This window comes from Leuciscus leuciscus (assembly GCF_965113295.1).
Source record: "Leuciscus leuciscus genome assembly, chromosome: 5".
In the NCBI taxonomy this organism is placed as follows: domain Eukaryota; kingdom Metazoa; phylum Chordata; class Actinopteri; order Cypriniformes; family Leuciscidae; genus Leuciscus; species Leuciscus leuciscus.
This window is the reverse complement of record NC_138729.1, coordinates 40,948,480-40,974,436: the sequence shown is the minus strand read 5'-3', so window position 1 is coordinate 40,974,436 and position 25,957 is coordinate 40,948,480. Positions and strand designations below refer to the sequence as shown.

The 25,957-nt window shown below is 35.5% G+C and overlaps 2 protein-coding genes across 6 annotated transcripts in view; one reads left to right on the top strand and one right to left on the bottom strand.

Moving 5' to 3' along the window:
• Positions 1-5,719: 5,719 nt before the first annotated feature.
• LOC309499202 (chemerin-like receptor 1) lies at positions 5,720-8,175 on the top strand. Its single transcript, XM_082170372.1, has 2 exons — positions 5,720-5,936; positions 6,682-8,175. Exon 2 carries the CDS (start codon positions 6,717-6,719, stop codon positions 7,704-7,706), a length of 990 nt encoding a protein of 329 aa, XP_082026498.1. The 5' UTR covers positions 5,720-5,936; positions 6,682-6,716; the 3' UTR covers positions 7,707-8,175.
• A 2,134-nt stretch (positions 8,176-10,309) lies between these two features.
• Positions 10,310-25,957, bottom strand: part of wscd2 (WSC domain containing 2) — a 46,630-nt gene continuing 30,982 nt past the window's right edge. For all 5 annotated transcript variants that reach the window (XM_082170316.1, XM_082170318.1, XM_082170317.1 and 2 more), the window contains 7 exons: positions 22,018-22,132; positions 17,475-17,659; positions 16,133-16,254; positions 15,864-16,038; positions 14,019-14,183; positions 13,725-13,925; positions 10,310-11,454 (listed from right to left, as the gene is read on the bottom strand). In XM_082170316.1, coding sequence (XP_082026442.1) covers positions 11,102-11,454; positions 13,725-13,925; positions 14,019-14,183; positions 15,864-16,038; positions 16,133-16,254; positions 17,475-17,659; positions 22,018-22,132 — 1,316 coding nt within the window. In that variant the 3' untranslated portion in view covers positions 10,310-11,101. The remainder of the gene's footprint in view (positions 11,455-13,724; positions 13,926-14,018; positions 14,184-15,863; positions 16,039-16,132; positions 16,255-17,474; positions 17,660-22,017; positions 22,133-25,957) is intronic.

The following is a 25,957-nucleotide window of genomic DNA, read 5'->3' as shown; positions in this document are numbered from 1 at the left end:
TCCACCCCGTAACACGGCGAAGAACCCCTTGGTCATGCAATCAACCAGGAGATGTTCACAGCACGGTACATGCGTGGTCGCTGACTATAACGTGCAGCTAGTTGTTCGGCAACAAACTGAAACTTGGGGAAGCCTGCACACAGCAGCATGACGCGGAAACAGCACACCAAACTATTCCATTCATAAATGACGAACTCCCGCAAAAAGGGGCGGTAAGGATGACATCCCAGTTATGCGTCCCAAGACGCATCCCAGGTAAAGCCCTCTACAATGTAAAAAGGCTACTACATAATACTTAAAAATACACTTGAACTTTGAAAGTATACTTGAAGACTTCAGATGCAAAAGCCTCTAAGTGCCATCTGAAATTTTCTTCTAGAATGATCATTTTTATCAAGCTTGTATGTTTATGTTCAGTTATTTCACTTTAATTGCAATACAAATTACCTAATAATTGTCATGAAAATGAAATTACTGAACCTAAATGTACGAGCTTGATAAAAATGCTCATTTTAGAAGAAAATTTCAGATGGCACTTAGAGGCTTTTGCATCTGAAGTCTTCACTTATTTTTCATAAGGGTTGATTCAACTTTAAATGCACTGTATTAGCGCTTTAGAATGTGCAAATGAGTTCCACAGGAGAAAGAAGGGTGGGCCACACTGTGTGCCCCCTCTGATGCCAGAGGAAATGAGGAAAGAGACATTAACAAACACTACTTTCAGAGTCTTCGTCCAGTGAGACAATTACAACACGTCCCGAATCTCCATGCCAGAGTGACAAAAACGGATTGATCAAGTTCTGAGTGCCTGGCCTAGAGGCTGAAGACATAGCCTACAGACACATTTGCAACAAGGTTAAGCTCAGGAGAGCAAAGCTTCATTTCAAGGTACCTTCGTCTACATGTTCCAGATTGTTAGGGTCTTCTGCACCTACTTCAGGGCCTCATCTGAGTGTTCCACATTTTAGGACCCTTTTGGTGCTCCAGGAAATCAGCATCCCACAGAGCTTCGTATTCAAGGCTGTTTAAACAGATTTAGGCTCCTTCCCCACTGCATTGTTACCCAGCACAACCAGTAGAAGATGTCACCCCCATCGGACTGCTCACTAAACCACGTGAAACGTAAATATCACTTTACCAAACCTCTTTCCAGAGACCTTTGCATTTTTGTATATTACATCAGAAGTATGAATGACTTTTAATTTGCAGCAAGAGAAATTGGGGAGCTTTTTTTGTGTCAGACATTATGTCACTTTGGTCCAATTTCGGTTTGAAATCTCTTACCTAGAACATAACCTGCCCCAGAGCAGGTTAGCCGTTGAGTGTAAGTTACTATGGCGATAACCACCGCTAAAAGCTGAGCCACTGTCATGGTGCCTAAAACCTGGGGTTGGCGCAAATTACACTGAAACATACCTGGCTATTCAGCTAAACCGGTTTCAAGGTATAGGCTCCTGCTTAAAGTCCCCATGAAATCAAAATGATAACATGATAATACAAACGTTCTGTCCTGTGTTTGTATGTTGTATGTTGTATGTTGTGTTGCCATACCTCTTTTACTTTGGTTGTGTGAGTGTAAAAATAACACATTTGGGAAATTAAACTAGACAGGTGACTAAATTTGAACCTTGTGATTAACAATGAAGTAATCATTAAAACAAAGTTTGCTTTACCTAGTAACAGAAGGGTTTGCATATGAAGAACCAATCAAAATCATATCATTTTGCCATACATCTCTATTCTATAAAAACTGTTGTATTCGAGTTAGCTGGTGGGATTCTCAATGGAATTTGTCTGAGATCCTCCGGCCTTGCTTCTTCTTGGGGGAGATTCTCTGAGAACTGTCCGTTCGTGATTAAAGCATTTAAAGGACATTTGCTAAAGTCTGTTTGTCGATTATTCATGCGCAGGAAGAAAGCTAGTTAGGGAAGCAAGTTAGTTAGGTAGACTCATAGGCATAATTTGCAGGTGGGACGGGTGGGACATGTTCCCCCCACTTTTTGCCAGGGTCGATATTGTCCCCACCACTTTTTAAAACATCTCGCGGCACGAATGTATCAATTCTACAAATAAATAAAACATCTCCAGTTAACTGGCAGAGCATTCATTTCGTTCGTTTTTGAAATAAGAGACGATCTATCGCTGAACATAATCGGTTTTGATAAGAGTAAAAAACGATACGAGAGCAGATTAGAACCAAGAACCTCTGACACGGTTGGCGTAAGTTCTACCACTGGACCATTAAGATTCACGTTGTTCAAATAGGCGGCTCTATGTATTTATTCACACGAAGATTCTCGGCACTGACAACATATATTAGGCTACATCTCATTAAACGACAAATTAAACCCCATGTAGCCTACTATTTAAATCGATTGCTGGACATCATATTATTGTACATATATCTGATTTAGCATTTTATTAGCAACCCCCACCCCACATCTCCCACCCACTTTTTAAAACAAAGTTACGCCACTGGGTAGACTATATATTTAACGTCGTTTGGAGACGTTAGGGAACGTCGATTGGAGACGACCCAGGGAACGTCGATTGGAGACGACCCAGGTAGACTTAATAGAAAGGGAACGTCGATTGGAGATGACCCAGGTAGACTATAGGGAACGTCGATTGGAGACAACCCAGGGAACGTCGATTGGAGACGACCCAGGTAGACTTGGAATAGAAAGGGAACGTCGATTGGAGACGACCCAGTTAGTTAGGTTTAGGGAAAAATCTACCACAATGTGTTTAAGTGTTTGGTTATTTATCAGAAAACCTCAGAATTTCATTATTTTGCATAATGTTCTTTATGATCATTATGAGTGATTCTATTCTAGCTATGTTTCCATCAACTTGTCAATCGAATTATCTGAAGTTCGGTAAAAAAAAATCATGCGAATAAAGCTGGTGAAAGTGTGTTTCCATCAAACGGCTTTAAAACGAATGAAAACCTGTGCGTAATGACGTCACATGCTGTTTTGCGATCAAATTGGTATATCGAATTGATTTGAGACATTTTAAGGTGTTTCCATTCATTTTCGCACTGAATCGCATAACATTCAAGCAAACATTTGCGAACAAAGTTTTGCTAGACAAAATGGATCGCGCCATCTACCAACAAATGTTCAATATTGCACAAGTTGTAATAGTGCAGAGTCCTGCACGGGTCCATTTTTGGAGACCCGCCCCCGCCCGTAAGTTCAGCACCAGGGCTGCGTTTCCCAAAAGCATCGTAAGCCTAAGTTGATCGTAAAAACGATCGTACGACTGATCTTAATATTACGGTCTGTTTCCCAAAAGCATCGTAGCTTAAGTAGCACTTGAAAATCTTCGTAGATCTACGAGTGCTCTGGAGTAATCGTACATCACCAAGTTCATCGTAAGAAGACAGATTTATGAGGACACCTGCAGGACAACCGGCAGATTAAACCTTTAACTTTATTCAAATGCAATGTGATTATAATATAAGGTTTGATTGTACTTTATTGTTCTTTTTTTGTTGTTGGTTAAATTAATGTATAAATTAAATAATTAAAAAGGTCAGAAAACAAAACAAAAAATAGAAATAATTTAATCTAATAATTTTAATCAAAATTAAATGAAAGAACAAAAAATAAATAAAAGAAATCCTTTTAATCTGTTAAAAATTACATCTTTGTTTCACTCTATCTCCTCTAAAAGGACATTAATTTCATCTTTTTGAAAGGAATCTTTTTTTATTTATTTTTTTAGCTATTTTGTCAGTGCCTCCGCCTGTAGGTGCTTTATATAGACTTGTCTTGATTGCTAATCCACAACAGATGACAATTATTAGGTTAAACGTTCCATATAAGGTTATGTTTCAGCACTTCACGAATGGACAGCGACTCTTAAGTAGCACGTAGAGCGCATTCTCGCGCGTTCATGTTAAGTGCATTTTTGGGAAACGCTCGTGGAATTGCTGCGAGCGTTCGTAACCTTGCACGTAGAAAGCGCTCTTAAGAGCTAAGATACATCGTTATCGGGAAACCCGGCCCAGATCTGACCCGCGATAAATCGCACACAAGCTAAAATCATTCCATTTAAAGTGCTTTATTTTTTATCTCGCACCTCTCTCAACATCACAATAGCCTCATGAATGGACTAGTGAGCGCTAAAGTGCGCTTTGTTTTGGGCCATTCAAGTAGCCTAGGCTACCTCCAGTTCACGCGCGGGCGCCTCTCCGTGTCCTGATTATTGCCTGCTATATTAAGCTCTTATTTATTAAATCCAGGAAAATGGTTGATTAAACATTGGTTAAAATTAAGATACAATTAATACAAAACGAAATTCACTTTAAAGAAAGTCTTTCTACAAAAACAAACTTAATAAAGTGGTCAAAATCATGTCTGCCCACTCCATTTGTCTCCCGATATTCGGGATCATCTTATCTTATTCATGCTTTTTTCACTTTTCATATAAGCAACATGAAATTTTAAACAAATATATATATATATATATATATATATATTATTTTATTTAAACATGAATATGAAACTAAATCGTTTTTTAATGACTGGGCTACAACACATAGGCTTATTAGCCTGCCCTACAATCATTGAATATTATTTTGCTTGATTGACGGGTTTTTATTTAAAAGAAAGAGCGTAGCCTACACAATACTTAGGCCTACTAAAATATAATTAATATTATTTGATTGCATTTGTATTAGTTGTTTGAAGAGTAAAAAAAATAAAAATAATTCGGTCGATCTTAACGCAAGTTTACAACCGGCCAGTCGGTCGGACTAAAAGGGGGAAAAAAATAATTGGGTCGGTCCTAAATTGACAGGATCGGTCGGGTAACGGCAAACAAGAATATTTTTAAGGATGCCCAAAACACATATTTGCGAGTGTGTAATGGCAATTTAGACATACAAATATATTGCACATATTTTTCATCCGCTACCCGCCCGCAAGGAGTTCATTATCCGCCCGCAAGTTTAGGAATGTCACAAACAATCCACCCGTCTTAGCCACTTTTATGCGGGTACCCAACCCATTGCAGGACTCTAGGTGCTTATGTGACAGCTGATAGCGACATTATTTGACTATTATGGCATTTCTTCGATTTTTGCTATAATAGCCGTTTTATTTTTCTGTTAAATTAAATTCAAAAAGTAGCCTATCTCGTCTCCTCGTTTGTCCACTTTGTTGACACCGGCCATGTGTGCAAACCAGACAGTATATAATGGGTACAAACTGGGCGGAAATTAACTAAAACTTCTTCTTTTGTGGCGGGTTGTACCTACCCATAAAATGACCTAAAACTTAATCGCAATCCATTATTTATTCGGCAAATAACGTTTCCATCAGCGTTTATCGCATAAACCGTACATCGATCAAGATAAAATCCGATGAGCCCGACCGTATTTCATTTTAGTCGATATTCAAGAAATTCAATCGAATTTTACTGTTTCCATAAGGCATTTTTCATTCGATATCACGTAATTCGGATAAAAACGTGTTGATGGAAACATAGCTTCTGATGAGGACACCAAAGGCACTTTATTTATTTTTTACCCCAAAATAAGAGAGAATAATAGATCAGATCAGAACATAACATTTAATTCAGCCTACATTATAAAAAAAAATATTTCAGTGATCCTGCTTTGTATGAACAATATAGGTTATCAACAGTGAGCTCTTTCGACCGGATTGTGAAGCCGTCCGCTGAATAGGTGCATTTTGGTGATGAATTTATGTCGGGCTTGTTCCGATGGTGCGAATTAAAAAGGTCTGGAGAAAAATGATCTCGCTTTATGGAGGCACTGTCAGAGAGCCAACCTGTTTTTTTCTCTTTTTTTTCTCTTTTTTTCCTAGCGGACGCTCCCCAAACTTGAGAACCGCTTGTGCGTACGCGTAAAAGACGTAAAAAAAGTATACTTTGGGAAACGGCATTGAGGCTTACTTTGTGAGGTAAGTTATTCTAATAAGAAGTCTTCAGAGCCAGTGCATCAGATCAGATTACGCTGTGAACATTTGTTTTCTGTAGACTACCATTTTAAAAACAGAGAGTATGTAGGCTAAAGGAATTAAGATGCATGCGATTAACAATTCTATGTTGCAGTTCTATGTATAAAATTAGCATTGTAACCTTTACTGTAGATATAGGAAATATCGCAAAATAAGAAACTTTACATAATCTTCACTTAATAGGCTATAATGTTTTCATGTCGAAGTTTCAAAGTGAGTTGCTTTTAAAATTCAAACGCGAATAGAAAGTCACAAATGTTGGTTCTGCGTGGGTTAAACACTGAAATAAGAAATAGTAACAAGGATAATAATCAGAAAAGAGCGAAAAGTTTATATTGAAAAAATAAGGGAAGAGATGGGAGAATTATGGTAGTGTTGTGCTTTATATGGGCCTTCCAGTTCTGCCTGTCAGAAAAGGACTTGACAGAAGTAATCTCAGCAATGTGCTAAAAAAATAAGCCAGTTAAAACGAATTTTATCTCATTTTCAGAGTAACCTGATGAAATGATGGGAAAGGCAGTTGTAGTTAATTGCACATTATTTTGTTTTTGATATTAGACTTCTGCGTCCCTTGTGTGGTACTAGTGTCGTGATGTTTTTGCTCAGCAACTGCATTCATTTTTTGAAATATTCAAAATGGCTTTACTTTAAATATATTTCAATAAATTGCCTATTGTTTTCATTACAGAACTAAACTTCCTATTTTAGATCTAAGGAGACATAATGACTTCAAATTCAGGAACAGATTACCCTGACTATGACACCAGTGGATTTTTAGAAGATTTGAAAAATCACTCAAAAGAAAGGGGTGTGGATTTACATGCTGGATACTGCAGGGAAGCCGCATGTGTAATCACAGTTATTTTTAATGTGATCATATTCCTGCTTGGCATCACTGGAAATGGTGCTGTGATCTGGATTGCTGGTTTTAAGATGAAGAAGTCTGTGAACACCACCTGGTACCTGAGCCTGGCTTTGTCTGACTTCATTTTCTGCACTACTCTCCCTTTCCTCATTGTATATATCGCTAATGCCAACTGGATTTTTGGGCTCTTCATGTGCAAGTTCACCTCTTTTGTTATGACCCTCAATATGTACAGCAGCATTTTCATCCTGGTCATCATTAGTGTGGATCGCTGCATCACAGTCAAGTTTCCTGTCTGGGCCCAGAATCAACGCACTGCAAAGAAAGCTTCTTTAGTTGTTGTGATGGCTTGGTTCGTGTCTGCTTTGCTTAGCATTCCATCTGCCAAATTCAGAGATATTGCAAATGAATCATCAACAGTCAAATGTTATAGCAACTATGAGCATCACCACAGAGCCGTCATGTTCACGCGCTTTACTTTGGGGGTTTTAATTCCGTTCCTGACCATTTCCACCTGTTACTCCATCCTGATCTGTAAACTTAGAGCAAACCAAGTTTCTAAATTCACCAAGCATTACAAGATCATGACATTACTGATTACAACTTTTTTTTTCTGTTGGTTGCCATTTCACATTGTTTCTATTATAGAGTTGGGAAAATCTAAAGATTCTCCACACGATCCCATCTTTCACACGGCCCAACAATTATCTGCTAGTCTTGCCACTGCAAACAGCTTTATAAACCCATTCCTCTATGCATTCATGGCCAAGGATGTGAAGAAATGCTATTCCTTTCTGTCAAAGATCGAGAGCGCCATTGATGAGGAGACCCGAAGCGCTAGTGGATAACAGACTTTCCACTGCTATCTGAAATAAAATAAAAACAATGTTGAATGTTGCTGGCCTATAGAAAAGACTGAACATTAACACGTTTTACAGTTGTTAGTCTGTTGCATGTTGGAGTTCAGAAATGCAGTAATGCAAAAAGTCTGAAAAGTCAAGAATAAATGAATGCAAACAGGTTCAATAAAGGCAACTTTCTACAAAAGTTTTGTACAATAAAATGCCATTTTGCTTAATGATTTTGCAGAATTATATGATTACTATTAAATCTTTGTTATCTTCTTATTTGTGCATGTTACTAATCAACACATATACATTCATATATGGAGTGGGGCATAAAAAAAATCAAATTTATTGATGATTGAATGCATTGAGCATCATTTAACAAATCTTGTCATGCTCCACATGTCTTTCTCTCTCTCTGTTTTGCTAAAATATACTTAAAATTTACAATAAAAATCTTGTTCTAACAATTTCCCTTGAGTGTTTGTAATTTTCTTAATTATATGAGAGTCCTAAGTAATACATACTCAATAAATTCAGAAAGACACTTTAGCTTTATTCCATTTTTATATGGTAAGTATGTGTGATACTTTCAATACTTTTAATACTTCCTGCTTATAAGCTTTACAAAAATGCATGTAAAATGTTTTTTTTGGAAAATCTTTAACATGTTGCTACATTTACCCTTATTATTGTTACATTTTGTATTATAGAGCTGATTTGCAGTTTTCATTCAAAAGCACTTTTCCTAACACTAAATTAGACAGGGCTGCTGACTGCAACTCAAATTACCATAATGTAACAAAATATACAAATTTATGACACTAATTAAAAATCAAGCTGTCATGGGGTCCATATTCTGATTCATCATCATTATTCAAAATGACCAGACAAAACGATTAAAAAAAATTCACTGTTGAGTGTTGAGCTTGGTTCAGATCACTCAGTCATTTAGTTGCAGTCCTCAGCCCTGCACTTCTGATCATTTAGTATAGCAGCGGTTACAAGTGCTGAGTACAAATATATGACTAGTGTCTAGAAATGAAATCCTACCACATATGAGACAGTACATGTATGTTAGTGAGTCATACTGTATGCTGTGTCAGATCTCAGTTGTAAAGACCGCAGTAACCTTATCACAAAGACACAGTTTACCACTGAATGAGCTTTGAGCATTGACCAATCAAGTGCTGTTCATATCACACTTCCCCTGTAAACACGAGATAAGTAGAAGATCTCCTGACAGATTTGTGGTACATTGATGAAAGATACAGATGAAATGCATTTTTTTTCATAAATTAAGTTTGAAAGTGACTAAGGAAACTTTTTTTTTTTTGCAATTTCCTGAAAGAGTGAATGCTAACTCTATGAAGTTGCAAAACAACCAGCATTTAAAATATTATGTAAACTGAGCTGCAAAGAGATATTTAAAGGTGAAGCACGCAATTTTTGCACCATTAGCAACCAACAGAATTCCAAAAAGTATGTTTTGGGGTTCGTTTTCCAGAAGTTCCATACAATTTATATGAACTAAATAAATCTATAAATGAATGTTGGGCTTCTGAGAATTTGGGGCTTTACAATTTATTGACCAGGACATATGCATCAAGCACTAAACAAGAGCAAAGTCTTTCCTCATTTCAACAGTTCTCTCAACTTACAATTATAATAAAATCGTTCATTTCCTTTGCACTGCTGGCAATCACCCTCGGTTTTCTTATTTGGTAGACATTCCTTACATTCATTCCATACAAAATACATTCAGAAAGACACTTCAGGTTTGTTCCTTTTTTAAATGAAAAGTATGTAATGCTCAAATTTAAAAGCCTTTTCAAAAATAGAGGTGATACTTTTCTGTCTTTTAAAGTAATTCTCCATGTGAGCATTACAAAAATATATATGTGTATTTACATATATTGAATGTTATTTGTTAGGGCTCTTTATCTCTTTTTAGCACATCGCTTCATACTCGCTTTCACCCCTGAATTCTAGATTATTTTATAGATTATAATGTTGATTTTCTGTTTTGAATTAAAAAAACTGCTGCAATTAAAACACTGAAAACAAAGAACAATTCTGAACATTTCTACAGGGAACAAGTTTACAATTGCATCCAAAACCGTCCTTAATTTGGGAATTATTTGGTTTTTGAGTCTTCTCAGGTGTGTCAAAGAAAATGGGAAGCTATTCAATGCACGGTACATACTGTACTGCAACTATACTCATAGTCTAAACCGGAACATAAACTGGTGAAGAAAGGGGTTTTGCTTAAAGGGATAGATCATCCAAAAATGAAAAATTTGTCTTCATTTACTCTCCTTCATGTTGTTTCAAATGTTTTAAGAATCAATACACAACTCTTCTCATATAAGAGCTGTGTCCACAGTGACAATGTCTGTCAAAAAAATAACAGAATTTTCATCTTTGGTTGAACAACAGCATCCCTTTAATAGATTACTATAATTGTGTTGGAGAAAAGGAGTAAAGGGTCAGTCAATGTGTTATTTTAAGCAATTTACAAGAAGACACCATTTCTTTTACTTTGTGACCACAAGATGAATTGTTTTTTTTTGATATCCCACTGCAAATATATTTTAAAACCTCTGTGAAAATCGAAAGGTAAATCATTTCATTTGAAGAAATGATCTCAACATAAAAGTGCTCTAAACACACAGCAGAAACAGAAGAACTTGGTTGCTTGGATCTAATTCAAAAGCCCTATAAATGACTATATCTGCAATTTGCCTGCAAATCACTGAAGGCAGGTACCAGACAACATGTTTTTTGAGTTGTCCATGCATTTATCTAATACACGTGGTATAGCTTGAGGATTTTTGTTGTCCATATATCAATTCTACTGATCGGTTTTAAGAAGCATCATAATCTGAAGGCAATGTCCACATATTTTTGGGAACAGGGAGCAGGGCTTCCGATGTTAAACATTAAATTGCTGTCCATATATTCCCAATGAGACTGGAGTGCTTAATGTATCATAGTCCAGTAGTGGCAGGAAAATCAAATTCAATGAAACACAGATGTGAAGTGTCCATCTAAATGGTTGACCCGGATGTCTTGGTGGCAACAGACACTTTCATCAAAAGCATGAAAAGTCATTTCCCGTGATGACTGAATGTGTGGTTGCGGCACACTTAAATTGGACTAAAGAAGATAGATCCATGGTGGTTAAACTTCAAGCCAAGTTAACTGGAGCCAAATTGTTGCACAAGCCCATGTCTTACTAGTGTATCTTTAGATTCTTCATGATAGGACGAACAGTTTTTCAGCAGTACTTTTGTGCAAACTGAATGGAGGATGACAATAAACAATTTTATATTCTAGGGAAAAAAAGTGTATAGCTGGAAAAAAAGGAAAAAATGTGCGTGAAAAAAAGATGAGTATCATCTGGGCATGTACTCCTCAGGTACACCAGACAGGTTTCTCTTTCTGAGTGCCGTGTCCACAGTCTTAATAAGCCCGTCAATGGTGGCACGCATTTCAGGCGTGTAAGGGTCATAATCCAGCTTTCTGAGCCCAGAGCGTTTAAAGTTCCCATCTTTCTGTCCTTCCACACACAGCAGGCGGTCCTCTGACACTTCCAGGCCAAGAAAGATGACCATGGCTTTTAAGTGAGAGAAAAGGTCCCGTTTTAAATCCTCAAAGTGCACTACTTGAACTTTCTTCCCATGTTTCAGCCAGTCTAGTGTGTGGGATGCCCACCATGGAGCGTAGTTCTTCACAAACTCTGGCCACTCTGATAGAGAGAGAGAGGGAGAGTTTAACTTCTTGAAATATAACATCTTACAGTAACATGTTGTTGTCCCATGGCGCCTAGATTTTGTGCATTAGAATACCTTCATACATTTGTAGACAAGTGACAGCACCACACAAATGTAACAGACATCAACAAACCCAACTTGATGGTTTTGTGATGGCTGGAATAGTGGAGCGGCATAATTATAGTTTTAATCACTGATAGCACTTTTCTGAAACATTAAGCAAAAGTCAATCATACTCTGAACTTATTCGTTTTCAAGTAATAGTCATTTTCTGCTGATTATCTTCAGTGGAGAGAAAGAGAAGCAATAGCTAATGTCTTTTTTTCACAAAGTGACTAAAATGATCATAATCATGAGGAGAGAGGATATAAAACAAAAAGGAAGGAAGGAAAAAAATGCACTTTTTTTTTTTTTTTATGCTTCTGCGTTTCGGTTAGTGTGACGCATCAGAAAGGCACGTCAACAAGAACAGTGAAACAACAACTGAGGAACACTAAGGAGTTAAAAAAAACACCTGTCATTAAAATTTCAAAAATGAAACAAAAACAGAATGACAAAGTCCACATTTCGAAAAAACAAGACACCAAAATGTCACAAGCTTCTCTCCTGGGAAAAAAAAAATATTGTAAAGAAGCAGAACAAGAAGCAAACGTTGCTTAAAAATGGACTTTGATCGGGTAAAGGAAACTTTGCACAATCTATTCACTGTACCACTGTTCACAAACAAATGCAACATCCTTTTTGTAAAATAATTTTAATGCAAGAAAAATGTGTCTTCTTGGTTAAATAGTTATAACGATTAACCATTAAAAAAGTAAACACCAGTAATGTATTTGGTGCCTAGTAAAAGACTCATGTACCTAAAAATAAGCATCAGTTTTCAGAAAAGATTCTCAACTCAGTTATGGCCTTTTGTGTCTGATGAGTGCATGCTTCTGACAAGAACAAAGATAGAAGTTATTTTGGTCATTTACCCCTATGATAATCTTCCAAACTAAACTGAGACACAGATCATTTCACGGGTTCACACTTACATATAATAAATAGAGTAAAGGTTATGCGTATTTGACGTGCTGTCTTAAGGGGAGGGCTCCAAGCTCGGAATTCAACCGAACCCAGAGTGCTCCCCCATCCCAGGTTGGGATAGGAATAGATAGAAGTGAGGAGATGGGTGGTGGAGGGATGCTGGAAAACTGTCAAGGAACAGAAGTAAGTCTGCTGTGTATATAACTCTTATCTTGTTCATTGAATTGACCAATCGCTAAGCCCCGCCCCCCTTAGTTACTGTTGCTATCTCAAACAAACAAACAGAGTTGCTAACTGTCTTACAATGACAGCTGTCAGTATGAAAACCTTGTCCCAAGATGTTTTTGATCAATTTTGGACACAGAAGGACCACCTCTCGTCGAGGATAATTCAAGTGGGACTTAAATATGCCATGGAGGATATATAAAATATTTGAAAATAAATATGATAGGTAAAAAGATTCATTTGGAAGCGAGGGTTTACAGATCGCAATGCAAGCGGGAGAAGCCTCATGTTACGGTCGTCACGATCGCAGATGGCTGTTTTTGAGCCCTCGGGTGTTTTTGACCTACTGTTCATGACGTGACAACAGTTAGCTATTTAGGTTTGTACATTAGCATGGACTCACTAACTTTAATTGTAACTTAATGAGAGTATGACAACCAGAAAACCCCATTTGGATTGGGGTTGAATCCTTAGAGTTCCGGTTCCCGTGCAACTGATACTCAACTGCCATTGGCTCATCTGCGTTCGAGGGGAGGGGCTTACCGATAGGTCAACTGATTACTGAATTTGCTCCTCTTTTGTTAATTAGGTTAATTATCTGGACGTGCTCCTCCCGAACTTTGTTAATAAAACATCATATAGTAATGAGCTCAGCGATAATTTGAGAGAAATGTTGACTAAAATATGTTTGTAGTTTCATTCAGTGTGGAAAAATATCTATAAAACAGTTCCATCTAATTAAGATGTTCTATTTTACCTAATATTTGTGAATGTGGTGTATTTTGTATGCTTTTCAGAGATTTGCACCATTCGCACAAATATGTTTACGTCAAACCACAGAGGACATGGACATACTGTAAATGGGAAAATTATCAATATGGCGGCAGAAGGAAAGAAAGTTAATAACGCCAGTTAACATGGTTATGTGCTTCATGTGAGTAGCGATGTCTGTGTTGCGCACTAAATAGAGCTATCACTAGCTTTCATGTCTCACCTTTCCCCCTCCAGTGAGCTTGAGAGGCAAATCCAATATGGCCGCCATACTTTCGGTTAAATTCAGCCATGAGCGCTTTATAAGGGTTCCGGATCATAAGGATGCTAGCGTCAAAGGTGTCAATCTCCTTCCTGCCACTCTCATGGGTCTTGATACATATGGTTCTACCGCTGCGCCAGTGATCTCTCTCCCCTTTGAATCCTGCATATTCAAAGAGTTCAACAAGAGAGAAAGACCATGAGCAAGCAAGAGAGAAATAAAATGGCTTTATGGAGAACTAAAAGATAAATTAACCTTTGTTGTACAGTGAGCCATCAAAGTAGTAGCTCCCTGTGTAGTGTCCCGTGGCCAGTTCAATAAGGTGACGGGCCCAGGTATTCCCCGCTCCTGGGAAACTAGCTAGTGCAATTAGGTGCTTGGAACGAGTGGGTAAAAAGCGCCGGTCCATACAGCGATTATCTGTAGAGATAAAGAAACCAAACATGAGATATTGTAGTGAGAAATATACTTAATCTCATTAAAGTTTCCTTAAAATTGCTCGACAAGCAAGTATATTAGCATATATATGGTCTTAAAACTAACATATATGGATTAGAACCACAAAAAATATTGTCTTTAATCACAGAATCATTCTGTAAAAGACAGGTAAAAATGTCTCAATCAGGTTTGAGTGGTTTGATAAACAGTGGGCTTATAATGCACACATCACCATAAACATATATGCTGTTATTCTGATGAAGTGAGACAAGTTGATCTTAGATACTGCTCTAGAAAACAATCTGATTCAGTCTTTTCAAATGTTTTCTTGCTTAGATTTCAATTTCGGTTTGGACCAGTTCGTGATGACCATTCAGAGTTTGAACCACAGAGCAGATGACAGTCAGACTGAGGAGGAAATGAGATGAGTTTTACTTTGAGTGGTAAGCAGGGACAGAGATAATGGGGTGAAAGGTGGGAATGATTCTAGGGGCCCAAAATGATTGTAGTATTTAATTTAGTATTTAATGTATTTTAAGCCAAATCCCTCATACTAAAATAATGTGCTTGTGTTCCTTTAACATTATAAATAATATTATATAATATTTAAAATGTAGTTTAAAACTTCATATCATTTGCATTATGTTTACAGAAGGAAAATATTTATAGTAATTTTTAGAAAATATTTATAGAAAAGGGCCAGTCTATAAATGTCAAAATACAGTTTCAAAAGTATAGCTACAAAATGCAAACATTATGTGTGGTAACATGATTTTAGTGTGATAATATAAGTTACTAACCTTATCTGTGTAAAGTTATGGAATATCTAATATTACAAGGAAAATATTTGTTGCCATTTTGCCTTCGTGGTTATAAACTTACACAGATAAAGTTGATCAACATTATGCTCCAAATGCTTAACTTTTATTGAACCAGGAACATCTCTTTAAAAACTGGCAAGCAGAGCCTTCTACCGAAACACAAACATGCACTCGGCCAAAAAAAAACAAAACACACACGCTTTGTCAAAGTTGACTTTGAGGGAGGGGAAATGCCAGTTTTTAATGAGATGTTCCTGGTTCAATACAAGTTAAGCATTTGGAACATGATGTTGATAAACTTTATCTGTGTAAGTTTATAACCATGAAGGCAAAATGTCAAGAAATATGGTCCTTGTAATATTAGATATTCCATATATATATATATATATATATATATATATATATATATATATATATATATATATATATATATATATATATATATATATATATATATATATATATATCATGCATTCAGAGATATCTGCAATCTATTTAATGTCATATTTACATGTGGGATCGTCATCTTTGACCACTCTTGAAAAAAAAGCAAACTGTAATAAAGGAGTCAAATTTGTTGTGCTCACTGTGACAGCGAACTTGGGGGAAGTGAAAAAGAAGTGTGAATTTTGCAAACATGAGGGTCAGCTTCTTTATAAGAGATAAGCAGCCTCAAAAGCAGTACAGGAAGGGTAATGTTTGTGCTTCTGTGACCTGACATGTTTGTTCTTGTCCTAAACAGTCAAACCTGTATGGTTATCAAATCTTTATGTGATTACTTTATGTGAACCCTGTGCATTGACTTGAGCCCACTGTTTTAGTCCAAACTAGGTCATGTTACCTTGCACTTGGGTCTGGTACACTACAAAGAAGTCATTGTTCCCGCAGCTCTCAAAGTCTTCCCCTACACATCGCTGGAGACACAGTTCCTCATCCTCACGCTCATGCAGAGTGAAGAGAGGAGTGGGAAACCCACAGTAACATTTTTCGCCCCCCAGGGCAGCCAGAGAGAATTCCTATACCAGACAAAGGAAGCGATCATTTAAGATAGACTCGCATAAACACAGTAGTATGAGAGACACCAGATGCACATCATACATACATACTCACTTTCTCTGTGCACAAGTCAACGCACTTGTCCACTGACATGTTTTGAATAACAGCACTAGCAGGAAGCGCCAGGGTCACGTTATCTGGCCTCTTGAAACATCCCTTGAAGATGGCACTTCCATCTAAGAGCAAAATAAACAAGTAAATAAATTTTTTTTTATGTAAAAACAACAAAAACAACAACATTTTAATATTTTCTCAAGGAAATATGAGTGTCGCTTGTTCGAGAAAATCTCACCCCTGCAAGATGCTAGGGTGTTCTGGGTGATTTTTAGAGCAATGCTATGTGGTTGTTGATGAGGTTTTATAGCAATGCACTTTAATACAACGAGGAACAAATACTTTCTGCCATTATAGTATAAATACCATCTAACACTATTTGCACTAGAAATAGTCTTTGCCTTTAATTAAACCACTGTGGTCCCAAGAAATTCTTAACTTAATAGATCAAAGTTCCTGCACAACCATTGTATTTGTTTATCACATAACCTCCCCTACGCACACACATCCTGTCACATGAGAAAAGTGCTTAATCAGGACACACAGGATGGAATGTCACAAGTTTCTGCCAGTGTTATTTTTTTATGAAACATGATGCATAAAGGAAAGGGAGGGGATCATGCCATAGAGATCTGAAAATAGATATGAAATTAATTTGAATGCCATGAGAAACAGCTAAACAATACTGGGAAAAGCCTAGTTTTCAAAGCTGTAATAAACACACATGCAAATGAATGAGAATGGGAAAACCTCAAATATACACCAGAGAGATATAATCTTTCCTCGATCCCTGAAGGACAAAGAGTAGAAATAATTTACGAAAATCAGTCCACTGAGACAGCAATGGTGGGGAGTCATTTGCCCTGTGCTAACCTGCTCTCATTATTAAAACAGCTTGAAGATTAACAATACAGACAATGTCCAGGACAGTAAGGTATCATTTGCTAACATTAGAGCCATATATTTTGACAGCATTTATTAACCTTTGTTAATGTTACTTGTATTTATTAAAAATAAAATTCTTCAATGATTGTTTATAATTCACTCGGCAATAACCAATGTTAACAACTTGATTTTAAAAATGCATTAGTAAGTGTTGAAATTAATATTAAGGTGAATAAATACAGTAAGGTATCGTTCATTGTTACTTCATGTCAACTAATGTAGTAAATGAATGTTAACAAATGAAACATTTTTGCAAAGATTTAGTTGGTCTTATCAATAAAAGCTGTTATGTGTGCGTGTCGAGCCATATCTGTCACATCTGTGCGCCTGTCCAAATGTGTGAATGTAAGCTTGCTGATGCACATGTGTAAAAGTATTCATGTGTCAGAGTGCTCACATCGGCGGGCCGACTCCTGGCTCAGCTCCAGTCTGTATATGGACAGTCGATTAGGTCCTCCACAGAGGTTACTCTTCTCCCCTTTACACTCCATATTACATTCACTCTCTGACACGTTGGGCGCCTGGATCTTATGGCCACAGTAGCACTCAGCTCCAAACTCCAGACCCGCATAGAGATAACCCCTAATAACACAGGATGAAGAAAAAAACATCTTTATTATGTATTTAGTTGCTATTATGCATTATTGCTGCGGCTGCTGTATATTATTGCTGTTGTTGTAGATTATTGCTGCGGCTGCTGTATATTATTGCTGTTGTTGTAGATTATTGCTGCTGCTGCTATTGATTATTGCTGTTGTTACATATATATGCATATATATATATATATATATATATATATATATATATATATATATATATATACACACATACACACATATATATATATATATATCAGTGGGGATTTCTTTAAGACTGCAAGGGAAGCTCGGCTTCCCCTATAATGTCTAAAAAGTAATGGTCAAATATGTACTATTGTGTTAACATTTTATTGACTTATGCATCGGTTGTTTACTGGATTTTGAGATGTGGCTGTTGAACTCAAATCTGGAGGCAGATGAACATGAACTTGAGGGCCGGGTTTAAATGACTAAATAATCGGAGAAGTACTGCATATGTCACCAGAGAGAAGTCTGTTGTTTTTCTCCAGAAGATCCAATTATGAGATTGTGATTAAATATTACATCATATTTCATCATATTTAAAGGTATAGCGGAGGATCTTTCCAAATTTTAGATAAGACCCGCCCTCTCCACTTTTAGAAAAGTTTGATTGATTCACCAGAATGATTGACAATTAGGAAGACCAATAGTATAGGTTACCCACCAGGAAGTAAAACATCCTCCGCTATACCTTTAATCATAATAATATTTAATAATAGGTCAAAAAATTTAATATTAAATTAAACCCTATGCACGGATGAATTGTTTAAAATAAGATCTATAAAAAGTATTTAGAAAATGAATTTTTAATGAATATTAATTTTATGCTGACTTTTAACACTTAAAACAGAGAATTGTTTTATTATTTCACCGTAAACAATACACTCTGTACAAATGCTGCATATATCTTCACTGCTTTATGATGTCGTTTAGTAGATAAATATCTCAGGAGTTAACTGAAAAGTTCAAAAAGGGGTGGTTGTTTCATGAACTACAGAATCACATTTGTGCCTTTGAGCAGTTCACTTAAAAACAGGCTTTTCAAGGGGAAGTGTAAGACGTGCACCACAGTTTCCTTTATACTGATACATTCAGTGATGCACACGGGCATGCATGTACATGTAGCTTTTGAAAACAACAGAAAGAATGTGGTCTATTGTTCTGACACTTTGACCAACTCCCAGCAATGTTCCCCTCCCTTAAATTCAGATCATACTGTTTTGCAAAAGTAATAGGTTTCGATACAGCTGATGCACTGTGTGGAGTGGAGAACTTTATCAAAAGGCTGAGATAAAAAGCAAGCTGAACAGAAGCATTGATTGTGAACATGAAATTCTGGGGTTCAAAAGCTCTTTTATTTGAACAATCGCTTTAATGTGCTCTACACCCTTCAGACCCCTCCTCTATGCAGCTGTTCTTTCAAAAATGATTTAAAAAAAATGTAAGAACTACCCTAAGCTGAGCCCCCAGTTTAAAAACATAAAAGAATCATTGTCAACAGAGCCCTTCCTTTTAAACAATGGTAAAACTTCAGTCCACGAGACAGCAGTAAACTTTCTCTTGACTCGTGATCAATCAACAATCACTTTCATCAATGTTAAAGCTTCTCTTGAAATTTATTTCCAACAAAAATACATGCAAAACTGGCTTAATAAACTTAAAAACAAAGTCCATCCATTCATTTGCTCTTTTGAGGGTGATGTTTGTGCATGATGTCAGTTTTATAGCCCCTATTTTGATCTGAGGAGATAAAATAAAGGATCGTCTTTCTCCAGAGTCTGGAGCATTGAGACCACGTGCTGTTTATGCTGACTCTCACTCCTTCCTGTAAAGCAGTCCTGATGCCAAAATTCCTTAGCCTTTTTTCTCCCTTTCTCTCTTTCTGTGGCTTTCCAAGGCACAGACTGATGTGATATTAATGGGTATGCAGTTTTAAGAAACATTGGGAAGCAGGCTGAGTAGAGGAACCGAGGAAAGAGGAAGGAAGCAAGAGTGCTAACAAGATGGAAAGTAAAAAAAAAAAAGCAACATTACCAGTTCAACCAAAAATGAAAATTAATTTAATTTAATCATCTTTTACTCCCATACAGAAAAAAAAATATTGAAATATATATTTAAAGTGTCAAAAATATATGTGGCATACATTCCAAATAAATTGAAATACATTTGCATTGTTGTTCACTTATATTTATCATTTTGAAATATATTCTGAAATATAACAAAAATATATGATGTTAAATGTGAAATATATTTACATTTATAACATGTAATGTAAAATATATGACAAAATATATGGTCATAAAATGTTTAGCTTGCTAAAGAAGGGTCGAAAATGTATTTTGATCATAGTAATTCCTCTACCTTTTCCCCTATACACAACAGTAGGCTACCATATTTCACTACTGTATTATGACACACAGCTACAATAAATACTGTACTTACATTTAAATGACTGCAATGTAAAATGACAGATAGTTGCTTTCCTAGGACTATTAGGCCATATCAGGTGGCACGTACCTAACACTAAGTGCAATTATTAGATTTATTGTTGTGTTTTATTGACATCTTTTCTGAAGTCATTTAAATATTGAAAATATGCACAATATTTATGATGCAAGTATAACAGTGACACTCCAACAGTGAAGTACACTTAAACAATAGATAGATATATTCAAAATATATTTCAAATGAAACAATTTGCAAAAGTTAAAACATATATGAACATATATGTTGTTAGTGAATATATTGACATATCAATATATTCACATATTTAACTAAAATATATTTTCCAAAAAATTAAAAATATATTTACATATATTTAACTAAAATATATTTATTGGGCCAATTTCAAATATATTTCTTTTCTGTATGGGCTCACCCTAATGTTGTTCCAAATCTGTGTCAAAACTGGAGGAATTTTGAATCAATTTGCTTTTTCTCTCTCTCCACAAAACCTGGATATATGAGTAAGTCTAATTTTAAAAGTAAGATTTCTAGACTTGGAAAAATCATGTAAATTAATACAATATTAAAGTGCCAAGGGCATTTTTAATATAAATATACATTTTTCTGCCAGATCTAAAATATTTTATCAGGTAGATTGTTAGAAAAAAATATTATTTAAAATCCAGTATAACAAAACGACTGAAATTGAATAAAATAAACGCATGGGTTAAAAAAAGAGTGGGATCCCTGCAAACATTCGGCTCTCATAACTTCTTGAGTCATGAGATATAATTATAATGAGTTAAGTTCTTTTTTTAATTTACAGGAACTAGGAGTGTTCACAGATTAAAATATGCTTTGAAAGCAAAACTAGGTCTAGGGGCTTTCGAATATTGTTCTGGACGATAGGGGTGGGGGGTGGGGGGGACTTGGGGTCAAGGTTGAGAACCACTGATCAATTGATTAATTTAAAAGATCAGATTTGTAAGTGAATAATGACTTAAAATTCAACCTGTTCCTCTAATAAAGCTATCATGGCTACTGAAAAACTGGAATAAAGTGCATGAGTCATACTGACCACATTTACTCTCATGATGTTTTTCATTATTTTTGAATCACTGTTGATTCACTGTATTTCCACAGAATAGAGCGGTTGGCAAAGTTCTTCAGTATTTCCCCTTTTGTGTTCCAAAGAAAAATATTATAATTCAGGTTTGGAAAGATATCTGGATGAGTGAATGATGACTATTTTCATTTTAGGGTGAAAGTTAATATCAGGGTGAATGTTAATTACTGGTGAGCACACATCCTGAAAATGAATGAGAGTACATGTTAAAAACACAAATCTTTGTGACTATCAGAGGATCATCAGAGGAAACAGCATATCTGATAACTCTCTCTCATCTTTAGTTAATTATAAGTCAAGGTAACAAGATAATTAGATTAGTGTAATGTGTATTAAATGAGTCATGTTTGTCAGTGAAGGGGCATTAACTAAGAGCAATTACATGTTTATGATAACTCATAATGTGTATGTATGTGTACTTGTACATGATAACATGATTGTTTGTGTGGGTTTTGTTTGGAGTGTACTGTGCAGGTGTGGAAATTTTATCTTAAAAGAATAGTAAAACTTGAAATCACTTGCATTATGAGGGACAGATATCTGCTAATGGCCATCAAGAAAACTGCTTAATAAACATACTATATAATGTCTTAATGAAAGGATTCTGTCATGGTATTTTGAGGTCAAAGCACAGAAAATGTAATTACCTGAGAAAACTGTAGAAGTCAAAAGAAATGTGTCATTGTGATGCAAATGTGTGCGCATACTTTTATACATGGAGATACAAAGTTTCAGTCGGCATACTGTACCTCTCAGCGCAGTTGTCCTGGCAACGGAAGACGGTCATTTTTTTGTAGTCAAAAAAGGACACCCCTCTAAGAGCCCGTTTCTGTGTGTCATCAACATAGCAGCCGGTGTACTTTGCTAAAGAGAAATATATTGAAAACATCATTAATTCCAGTACCAAGAATAAAAAAAATAAAAAACAATAGTGCTGATTTGAATCCTCTTGATCAGTAAATCCTGTTGCTTCATAAAATGAATTCAAGAAACATTCAAGGTTGTAAAGCACATTTCATAATTACTAAAGTTGAAACGCAGCACCATCTAGTGGCCAAATAGTAAAATCACAGCCATATCTGTATGACTGTTTTGGATTAGGGAATTTTGAATATTAATTCAAGGCATTTTCATACATGCTGAAATCGTATTACACATTTTTATAAATGAGAATAATTTTGGATAAGTTTCTTAATATAAACTTTAGTAGGCCTATTAATTAAGATTTTGTGAATAAGTTATTAAATGGTTTATTATTCACACTAGTTAACACATGCATAATATTTAAGTCTGTGATAATTAAGTAGCTTTAATTTGTGTGTATTTTGACAAGTCAAAGTGGGATAATCAACATTCTTTTAAAAAGATTAAAGACTTAATTTGCGTAAAAGATTAAATTATAAATCCTCTGAAATTGAATGTAAAAATAAATTTTAACAAGTGCTAACAGTCTGCCATCACATATTGTGATTAGCAACCATATAGAAAATGCCATTCCATATATTAACAGCTTGTGACACAAAACATTAAAACACATCTACACGTTGGATATGGCCACATTGTTGTGGACGTTTTGTTCTGAAAACATTTACAGTCTGATGCACAGATGCATCATCTGCTCCATCAATCTCATCATTTGTGACACACACACACACACACACACACACACACACACACACACACACACGCACGACCGAAAATGCCCTGTTGCATGACATCCGTTCTTTCTCTGTATCTCATCTCTCCCCATTAGGATTGAATGTATTTTCTAATAGCAGATATGAGCTGGCGAAGGGGGGTTCTGACATATACACATACGAACCAGTGCAACATTATAGTAATTGCAATTGTCTAAAAAGCAGCGAGCATGATGGTGAGTTAATCGTATTGGCAGGCACAGAGGGCAAGCTCGGTAATCTGCTTTATCTACAAGTTAAGCTCCATTCACTCAACACTGTATTGCCATTCTGTGAAGCAACTAAGTGCTTGGATGAAACTCTCACTAGCAGCACGACTACAGAGTTAATGATGCTCTGCTGTACTCACATGATGAGTTCTCTGCATGAAGCGTTTGCTCTGGATATATGAAGAATAATGAAGAGGGGAACGGGGATGAGTTATAATAGTTTCACTTCAATATATTTGAATAAACCTCAATATCATAGCCTATAAAATTAAAACTGTTTTCTGTTTTTACACTTCTAAACTCTTGTACTTGCTTCTGTATTTTAAAAACGTTAATATTTTCTATTTAATGTAGAAAGGACATGCCTTTTTCTTTGCTTTTGCGTCTCTGGTATTTGTCTATTATTAATAATATCTAATTAATTAGACATTATTATTGTATAAATGTAACTTTTTATTTGTACAGCTTTGAGCTACTAATACAAGTGATCTTTGAATTTAGATTATAATTATTATTAATTGTGAAGAGAAAACCAGTGCTAGTGCTGTCAAAATATTTACTGGATTAAAATGTTGCCCTAGTTTCCTCTATTATTATTATTATTATTATTATGAAAGCTTATTTCAGTCACAAACAGTGTAAAAGTGTCCTGAAGGAGGCAGAGTAGAGACAGGGACAACACATGGAAGAGTAAAATGAAACATGACACCAAAATTGCCCCCCTCCGCTTTAATAATACATGTCTCTGGTCTCAATGATTCAACAGTGAATGTGAATAAAAAAAATCTAAATATAATGACTACATTACATAAATATATTATATATTAAACAGATATAACTGACATTTTTACATCACTAGTTCCTTTAAATCAAGTTCTGTTTCACCCAAAAAGTAAAATGGGTTGTAAAGGTTAACTTCCACGTGTGTTACATGTTTTAAAAACACTACTTGGTGGAAACCTCACTCTTCCTTTCCCTTTATTTTTCTCATTTTGTGGAAAAGTGACTCTGTAAGACTTAGGAGAAGAGGAAATCAATTGTTGATTTACTTCACTTTTTAAAATGATGCAAGTGTCTGATATAGTTCAGACCACAAGATCACTGATGTACTAACTGAGCTGATATAAGACATTTGCATTTCCTCCTCTGTTCTGTACTGTCACCCCATCTGGTGCCGATATCACAGATGTCATAGACGTAGAGTACAGTGAAGGATGCTGGGGGCCTGAGCTCATGTTTCTGTCCTTGACATCCTTTGAGATTAATTAATTGGATGTGTGCCTTTACAACCACAAAGACACAATCTCCACAATTATAATAAAGTGGCTTACTTATCAGAGGTTGATTGCTAAAGTCATGCACATATGACTGTCAAAAGTGAAACGTGCAGTGTTTTACTAGAGGGTTACCATTTTTACTACAGGCCCACTTGAGAACCATCTGTTCAAACCTCAGCATGGATAAAGGTAATGACCCGAGACTTGCACAATCCACTAATTGGCTTTCTTTTGCCTTTTTGTGGGGTTCTGTGTGAGTGAGTTAGCACAGGTGACTATTTCAAAGAGAAAAATGGTTTAATTTGAAAGAGTCCCACATTGGCTATTCAGTCAAGCTGTTTCTTGGTGTAATGTTCACTATGATTTAAGTAACTTGCTAAATGCATCCTGTAAACTTAACCAATTATGACTAAAGTCTTTCAGATTTTACTATGGACTGCACAGCACACCATGCATGAACTATAACTATAACCATAACATTTTAATTTTCAAGATAATAGCTATTTCCATGCAACAACTATAACAGTAAGGCTACAAAGGAACAAAATTGTTGGAATCATTTTCAAAGCAATTTTTCCAGCTGCTGATGAACATTTAACAAATTGACAGCCAATCAAAATCCTTCCTACTATATAGCACAAAGAGCAATTATGATCACAGAACATAAAGCCCAACATTAAAAATAAACATGAATTAATTGTGCATTGGTGTGGACACTAATATACGCTACCATTTAAAAGATTGAGATTTTTTTTAAAGAAATTAATACTTATATTCAGCAAGGATACATTAAGTTGTTTCAAAAATATGCAGGTTTTTTTCTATTCATCAAAGAATATTTAAAACAATGTATCACGGTTTCACACAAATATTAAGCAGCACAAATGTTTTCAACACTGATAATAAGAAATGTTTCTTAAGCACCAAATCAGCATATTATAATGATTTCTGAAGGATCATGTGTCACTGAAGGCTTGAGTAATGGCTGCTGAAAATTCAGCTTTGCCATCACAGGAATACATTTCATTTTAAAATATACTAAAATAGAAAAATAGTTATTTAAATTTGTAATAATATTTTCCAATATTATTGTTTTTACTGTATTTGTATTGTATTTTAATTCAGCCTTCCCTAGTGAAAAATAAATATATTAAAATGTATTTGAAATACATTTATTTATATAATTTATAATTATATACTACAAATACATTTACATACTTATGTACTTAGTATACATACCCTGCACTTGCACTTCTGGTATACTAAATTGATATACTTAAAGTCTGCTAAATTGGAAATTGGAAATTAGTTATTTTGTACTTATTGCACTTTAGTTATCCGGAAACAGTGCTGAAGTTCAACTAAAGATATACTTATATACTTATAAGTATATTTGATTGTGCTTAAGTGGAACTACTGCAAGTAGCCTATACTTTAGGTACACTTTAAATATCTTGCATTTAAAGACTGATATTATACAGAGATCATACTATCCTTACTAATAGT

What these genes read in the sequence shown, in the direction of transcription:
- LOC309499202 (XM_082170372.1), top strand. Translation starts at nt 6,717, where the DNA reads ATGACTTCAAATTCAGGAACAGATTACCCTGACTATGACACCAGTGGA.